Source organism: Rhipicephalus sanguineus, chromosome 9 (genome assembly GCF_013339695.2).
Source record: "Rhipicephalus sanguineus isolate Rsan-2018 chromosome 9, BIME_Rsan_1.4, whole genome shotgun sequence".
In the NCBI taxonomy this organism is placed as follows: domain Eukaryota; kingdom Metazoa; phylum Arthropoda; class Arachnida; order Ixodida; family Ixodidae; genus Rhipicephalus; species Rhipicephalus sanguineus.
The window spans coordinates 78820099-78828637 of record NC_051184.2 but is presented as its reverse complement, the minus strand read 5'-3'; the positions used below and the strand labels follow the sequence as shown (position 1 = coordinate 78828637).

At 46.3% G+C, this 8539-nt stretch overlaps 1 protein-coding gene across 1 annotated transcript; it reads right to left on the bottom strand.

Moving 5' to 3' along the window:
• Positions 1-674: 674 nt before the first annotated feature.
• On the bottom strand, positions 675-4960 carry LOC119404187 (uncharacterized). Its single transcript, XM_037670765.2, has 3 exons — positions 4770-4960; positions 1645-1749; positions 675-829 (listed from the first exon to the last, which is right to left on the bottom strand). The coding sequence occupies exons 1-3, from the start codon at positions 4944-4946 to the stop codon at positions 692-694; spliced, it is 420 nt and encodes a 139-aa protein (XP_037526693.2). The 5' UTR covers positions 4947-4960; the 3' UTR covers positions 675-691.
• Positions 4961-8539: the final 3579 nt, after the last annotated feature.

The following is an 8539-nucleotide window of genomic DNA, read 5'->3' as shown; positions in this document are numbered from 1 at the left end:
CTTTCTTTCTCTGTCTACCTCTGTATTTTCTATATCTTATTTGTGCCTATTTCCGTCTATCACTTTCTCTTTCTATCCCTTTCTGTTTTTTCTTTCTCTCTTTTTCACGCGTTTCACGTGCTCCACTTCGCCGAGTAGAGTTTTCGTTTAACGCTCGCACCTGCTGTACTCGGTAGTGGGTTTGACCAATCCCTATGACGCATACCCATCTGTAGAGTTTTTGACGACGGATCATAGGTTACCGATAACGTAAACAACTTCACTGTTAAAACGAAAAATTTTCCGCGCCTTCGGCTGTCCTCTCCCTCGAGCGCTTCTGCCGACTTTAAGCGTTAATTCAAAGCGAGATATACAGCAGCATAATAGTCGTTCCGTAACTTGATCGTAGCTTGGCAAGCATACACCAGCTAGCTGTTGATCACTTGTATTTTTTTGCATGCTGGATTCTAGGCGATACTAGAGCCAAGAGCGTAGTGTCCTAGATGAAGGGTCGAACTTGGGATTTTGAGCACAAATCTCAAGTACCTGTGCTCTACAGCACCTGAGCTCCCCAGTACTCGTAGAAACACTCACGCATTTATTTACACAGGCAGATAAACATTCACCGAGAAATGCGAATATTTTTTTATGTACGCAACACCCCAGCTGGAGAAATCAAGCATCATGGTAAAAAAATGTTGTTTTCGGTCTCTTAACGACGCCGGAGCTGTTTGTTGAAGGTTGCGACAATAGTAGAAGTTAGAACGAGAACTTTGTCATTGCAGTTGTCGAACTGTACGTCGTAGACGGCTACGCAGACGTCTATGTACTTCTTCAGGACAGTCTTGACCTGCGTCGGAAAATTGAAAATGATGATGGCGCGCGAACTCCGTTCAAGGGCTACAGCATCCACATGTGCATGTTTTACAAATATGATAACATGGGGTCTGCCCGTTACCTGGGAGTTATTGAATTCATTTGAAACAGGCACAACAACGGTATAAATTTGTATTTCGCTCCGGTTAAATTGAAGGAGAACTGTATGTGCGAAAGTTATTAGGACAAAAAATTTAGTTTACGAAACATCACTGCAAAGTACTCTGAGCAATAGGTGAACGTTCAAACCTCTAAGACGCACCCCTCAAACACTCCCAACACCCAACTTAATGTAACACCGGCGAAGTCCATTATCGCTGTCAAACTTCGTTTTTTATATAATCCATATTAATAACAATATCTGGTCTTTTGCGTGCAGAAACCACGACATCATTACTGGGATCACTGTAGTTGAGGGTTGCAGACATTACGACCATCTTGTGTTCTTTAACGTGCAATGACCTCGCAGAGTACACGGGCCTCTAGCACTGCGCCTTCATCGAAATGCAACTGCCGCGGCCGTGACCAAACCCGCTACCTGTGGGTCAGCATTCAGGCACCGTCACCACCGCACCACAGCAGCGGATTCATTGAATGTTCGTCAGGTTTCATCTAATGACATGCGATTTAAATGAATTTTTTTTCAATGCTCTTTTTTAGGTATATTGTCGCTTCACGCAGGAGGTGAAATGAACTGATTTCCCGCTGAGTTACACTTGTTCGTCTAATTCAACCGATAACATGGTGGTTAAACAAATCGCAATTTAGTAGTGAGCATTGACATCAAACCTTTGTCACGATGGTCTTGTTGGTGTCGAGGCTTATAAGGTCGTTGCCCTTTCGGTAGTAAGACATGGAAGGCCTGTCGTACTGTAGGCCCGCCAATTGGCACACCTGCATAGCGCGCATGAAGGAAATCGTGTAAGAACTCGCCTGTTCTTTCTTGCTGGTGCTTAAGCAGAGCGCACGCATTCTATCAAACCATATCTTCGATTCGAATCTGTTCCTCACCTTTGACTAGTGTTATACCTGCATCGTTATCATACAAAAAAAAAGAAGTGGTACACTTATCAAGACTGACCAGTAACGTTAGTAAAGTGCAGTTGTGGAGCGTCGTGCAGCGAAACGTTTCAAACTAATTTGTAAGTCATCCAATGCACTTTTTCGCCATGGAGTGCGTACGACAACTTCCTGAATATTCTTCAAAAAAAAAAAAAAAACAAAGGACTCATCCGATGGCTTATTAGACGCATTCCACCTTGCTGTTTCAGAAATTCGTTGAGAAAGATATAGAGGATAAAATAACACACCTGTCGTCTGTGTTCGTGTTACTCAACGTACATATTAATAAGCCCCGTGCAAAGATTACTTGAAGTGAACATTATTCTGAAGAAGGTCATATTTGCGGAGCTATAAGATGAAGGCATTTTATAAGCAAGATCAGTGAATCAAAAAGACTGCCTCATTGATAGCGTCACAGCTACACCATGTACCGGTAAAATTTTGAAAGGAAATCACTATTCAAACTCCAATGGGGACCTGTCTACGATAACGAAAAGCAGCAGCATTCCAGAAAAAGCAGTTACTACGCACTTATTGTCTTATGAAAAAAAGTCGTTCCTGAACCATTTCGCTTGGTGTTACCATAGAGATTCATAATATATCACACTAGATAGAAATCTGGCCCAAGAATCTAAGAGAGCTGCAACGTATGGCGCTTCAGCCAGCATGGTACTGATGCGTAGTAGTACATGGAATTGACCAATCATCGTTCTCTCAGCTCCGCGTGGCTCAGTGTGGCCAGCAGCCGCTTTGTCGCAAGACGAAGTTCACTACTCCCGTTTCACGACCTTGACACTTTTAGGCTCACAAATTCAAATCAACCACAAGGTTCACAATGAGACTTTGCTTTGTCGCTAAACAAAAGACAAAGCACGAGAATGAACCAAGCCACACCTGCGTTCGAAGCCGCAAGCACTACTACTTGGCAAATCCATCTACTGAAGAAGCGTTGACCGGCGGGGTACGTGGTTTCCATAAGTTTCCAAGTTTCCTGCCAGGTTTCCATAATAAATCCATGTACTGCTCACCCCTCTATTGGTGGCTGAGCGATCGCGGCGCCACAGTTCCCTCTAGTAAGCATTGTAGAAAATTCAGTAGTGTTGCCATGCGCCTTAATTATTACTGACGTAATTACTCTGAAATGCCGGTTAATATTTTCGCTCTCATGAGATTTTTTTCGACAAGAAGTTTTACGTTATTTTCGAAAGTTACTTTCTCCGCATCATTAATGAAATCTAGTAGATAATGCAGCCAAGGAATATATAGGGGAGGTTAATTGTTCTGTTTTAACTGTATTGCAGTAATACGATATCAATGTGAACAAAGTAAAGTGGACGAAAAGACAACATGCCGCCGGCAGGGATCGAACCTGCTGAGTAACACTCCCAGTTTTGCATGTACATAAATACCCTACAAGTAGACGAGGGGACGACCGCCGCCGTAGCTCAATTGGTAGGAGCATCGTGCGCGTTATCCGAAGGTTGCAAGCTCGGCGCCTGCCGGCAGCAAGTTGTCTTTTCGTCCACTTTACTTTGTTCACATTTGTATATCATACTACTACGATACAGTTAAAAGAGAACTATTAACGTCTCCTGTACGTTCCTTGGCATCATTATCTGTTGGTTATCATTTAGTGTTGCGCCAAACAAAGAAATGAGCCCTTAAAATTCCCTTCTTTCGTGCCTCCACATCAAGTCGATATGTACGGCCAGTTTTCTTTGCCGGAATGCGAGCACACTGCAAACAAGGTGTCGTTCTATATGGCTGGCTTTCCAAATGCCAACTGAGGCGTGTTTACAATTCCTATGTGTTCAACAACTGATTACCTCAGTGTCGTTGAACAACGTGATTCCACAAAATGATTAGTACATCACAAGCATAAATCAAGAAGACAAGAGATCAGACATGTAGGGAACCTCAACGCCAGCTTGTCTTTTAGATTTATAGGCGCTTCGCTTTTGATTGTTCGCAGTCTGTATATACATTCGCGGCCATGACCCACATAGGAATAAGCGTTTTAAGTGGTAGTACTAACACTACGGCAAGCAAGAAATTGGTTGACTAGGCGAAAGAGGAAAAGAAAGCGCAACATTTTTTAAAATTTTCTTTGGTCTCTTCCGTTCATTTTCTGTTAATTATCATAGGAACTTAAACTGCGCGTAAAACCCCGAAGCCTCATGGATAGCAAGACATCACACAGGTGCCTCAGCGAACCATCTGTGTATCTCTTCAATAAGAAGCATGATATTCTTGGGTGGACAGGGGCCATAGTACGAGAGTGTAGCACCGTCACGATCTCACGACTACTATTGCGCATGCGCATTGTTCCACGAAACACGTTTCTATGGTTTCAATAAATAATAATAATATCTGGGGTTTTACGTCCCAAAACCACGATATGATTATGAGAGACGCCGTAGTGGAGGGCTCCGGAAATTTCGACCATCTGGTGTTCTTTAACGTGCACCTAAATTTAAGTACACGGGCCTCTACCATTTCGCCTCCATCGAAATGCGGCCGCCGCGGCCGGGATCGAACCCGCGACCTTCGGGTCAGCAGCCGAGCACCGTAACCGCTATACCACCGCGGCGGACCGTTTCAATAAATCAGTTGTTGGTCTGCGTTCCTCCTGTCTACTTCTACTCTGGTGTCTCGTCTCCAACGCAGTTTAGGTTCTTCTAATAATGTCTTACCAACCAGCCCCTCAACACACGCTCCTTGAATTCATTTCTGTTGATTACCGCGCTGTGTAACCTTTGTACAGCTGTAACGAATAGCGCGGCATATAAAAGCTGCAATTGCCACGTCATCGCGTCGTCATTACCACGCTCTGACAAAGCGACTGTCTTCACCTCAGATTGGTTCGTCGCTGTGACACTTGTCGCCGGCTGCTTTTCCGGGCCTCCGCCTGTGCTGCTGATGCCACTCGCGTTCATGGCCGCCACAGTAAACATGACGCATACTTTCTGAATCTTCTTGGCCGCCTCAAGCGTCTTCTCTGCGGCCCCCGCTTGAGAAGATTTCTGCATGGTTCATGGCGACAAAAATCACAAGGATTGCCAGTCACCACCACGTGCAAAGAAATTGTGGCGCTCATGCAAAGCTTTACATAGGTACGATGCTAGGCGATTGAAGCGCGATACGCAGAGCGTGTGACTGTTGACGTAGAGGGTGACGGTGAGGGCGAGAGCGTTCGTGACGCATGCTGACTGCATCCGGTAAACAGTCGTTCAGTCTGTGGTTTTCAGTGGCGCCGGCAGAGCGCTGGAATCCTCCGCAACGTACGCACGCCTGATGAAGCGGCTTCTCATGGCACGGCACGTGAGTGCATTGTTTTGAAGCCGTGGCAAGCACGGCTCCACCGGCGCTACCGACAACCACTGACTGGACCACTGTTTACCGGATGCAGTCAGCATGCGTCAAGCACGGTCTCCCCCTCACCATCTCCCACATAGCGAGCAGCCACGCGCTCCGGGTCTCGCGTGTGAATCATTGAGCCCTGTAGAATACAAGGCACACCGACAATAACGACCCGTACGATAGCAGATCACCTGCTAATGTGCTTCATAACTTCATAGAACAAAACGTAGATATTCCTGAGAAGAAAATTGGCCGCCATCACGCCCTAGGAACGTGCATGTCCAGCGAAGCTGTATGACACGCCACACATGCCGACTGCGGGGGGGGGGGGTATGTTTTGTTGTTACTTGAGAGCAATAGCAGTACTAATGGCTTTGTGGTCGCTGTGGTAGGGCGTGATTGGTTCTTCGACCGTTTTCAGCAAGACGAATTTGTTCCTTTCGTCAAGGATTGTATTCACGCTCTTCTCTGGTGTCTAACTTCCGTGGTCTACCCATGGCACTCTTAGAATGAACTAAATGAGTTGCTAGACGAGTGTCCCTTTATATATGAAAGTGGGAAACACGCGGGGAGAACGAAGGGCCGTTTGACGTCGTTAGAAGCCCTCGCGTGAAGTGCAAAGCAGCTGCAACCTAATATTTACCGGGAACGCGTAGGAGGGTGCTTCCATTGTTGAGAGGCGGCTCATGCTCTATTATGCGGTTTGGATGCTTGTTTTGTGGTTTTCTTTATTGAAACGAACACTGAGCTCTATGCTGTAGGCCAGATTGCAAAGAAAGATATGCCGTTTGCCTTCCATTGTTATAGGGCCTCTAAACCACTCAGAGATCGAAAATTAATTGTGGCGTTGCAGTTGTGCACGAGTCTACATCAAACGCATTCGTCGGCTCGTCTGTCCACCTTTCCGATTGCGCTTCCTCAGCGCCCGAAGTGAAACGCAAGGAGCAGGCACATCTGCGAGCACAGGAGCACGCGAGCGCTTGTTGGTGATTTAGGGGCCCTCCAACCCGTTGTTTTGTAATTACGCCACAAAAATTTCAGAGTAGCAAGAGGTGTACAGATTCACCGTAATACAACTGTAAAAAAAAGGACGGCAGGCATTCACGAAGCCCGGGAGGCATTCGCAAACGTAAATGACAGGTCGCTACGTGAAAATCACTATATGCATGTAATGTACGGCATGATTTACATGCCGCGCTATGGTGCGCTCCGCAGCCGTTTCGCTAGTTTTATATATACACAAACTGGTATTTAGTGACATGACCGTATGACGAGCATAAATGAATTGCCGTAACTTGAAAATCATGGCACGCATGTCATGTACGGGATGATTTCCATGCCACGCTCATATGCGCTCGGGGCCGTTTCGATAGGATATATATCCAAATTGGTATGGCGTAATATGACTCTATGACGAAAAGAATGGCATGTCGCGACGTGAAAAAACATGACATGCATGTCATGTACAGCATCATTTACATGACACAGTCTAGGGGCTCTCGCAGCCATTTCATTCGCTGGATACATACGAAAACTGGTAAGCATAACATGAGTGTGTGAGGACCATAAATGACAGGACGTGCACCAGAATATACGTTTCATTAGCATGGTACATACCCGATTGCACATGTATGCATGCATGACGAACATGCGATAGTGAATGACATGCCGTGACTCCAGTGCCTTCATTTGCCTCGAATACAAAAATTGTGTTGTATGCAGCTCCTCGCTGACTTCGCATTACATCAGTTGCCACAATGCGTGGGATCTGTCGGAAATTGTTTAACCACTACCATCTGTAGTACTCTCGGGTGCTGAGGCCATCAATGAATCAATGAATGAAGTAGTGCATGAAAGTATGAATCAGCTGATAGACAGGTGGTTCTTTAGGAACTGAAAATATGGTGCTATATTCTGCAGCCCTTGAGGGAGCACGATTCAGCGCTATAAGCTGATAACTCCATATCTCTCCACATATACACAATGGGAAAAGGGGAGAGGAGGTCTCGCCGGACAACAACCACCGGGTCAGGATGAAGTCGTGGGCCCATGCTACACACTCTTACCGAGCCAGGTAGACTCTGGAAGTTGTTCGGCAGGAGAGCCATGCGCAGCTTCGCAAGGGCTTCCGTTGTCATGGGAGTGGGAGCGTAAAGAACGAACATGGCATCTTTCAGACTGCGAGGAAAAAAATACAACATGTCACTTGGTACTCCTCCAACATGAAATGTTCTGTGGAGCGCTGCGTTTCTTTCACACTGCCACGCGCGCTCCTTTTTGTAATTCTATGTAACCGGTCCGTCACACGTATAACCACTGCCTTTTGCAAACCCTGCCCAAATGTCTGGGAGACTTCCAGATTATTTTAGAATCTTCTGATAGGCTTGAGGGCGCAAATGCGAACAGTTGGGTTTATTCTAGAACTAGCGCAGCCACCAGCGATAAGACTGTAAGCATGTAAAAATGCGATGCACCTAACCGCAGATCACATTATCGGCCGACGCCCTGTTCGCTGCTATCAGTGTACAGCGTCTATTGCTTCTAGCTTGACTTTTCGTTTCCCGGGCACAAGCTCGGCCAAATTAAGAGTTTAGTCTTTAAATGGAAGCTGAAGTTGTTTTACAATTCGGTAAAACTTCTTGGTTAACATGGACCGACATAAATGTCAATGATATCGTAACTTTTTGCATGGTTGTTGCAGCAGGAGCTTCAAAATACGCGAAAGAAAAGCTTGTCTTGCTCCGCCCACACGAGCATGACGAAAGTGTGGGCGTGGAAACGAACTACGTCATCTTCCGTACCATTCGCCGAGCCGCGATGCACTCCGACGGAAAGTTCCCGCCGTTCTCTGATCTGAAGTGCGAGAGCGCTATATATTTATGTACCCCAAACTCAAGTAAGTACAGCGCTACTGAAACTTCTGCAGCTCGATTATAATATCTGCCATAACGACAAACAGCCGAACGCAGTGCTGGGTACAAGCGTCTCGCCTCGTAAATTCAGTCGTGGCCTCCGTGCCTAAGTCCGCCTGTGCGCAGTTGCCGGAGGCCACGCGTTACAATGCTGCTTTCGCAGATGAAGCCTCATACCGAGGATGACGTCATCGTGGTCGCTGAGCCATAGCTGAGCCGTGTTTGTCGCTGAGCCGTCACCGTGGTTCCTTTGTGCCTCCAAATGTTTGTCAGACCATGCATCAACTAGCCCAAGAACGCGTTTTAGTCATCTCAGAAGCTCTGCGTCCGCATCCGCTCTCTTTTGCCAC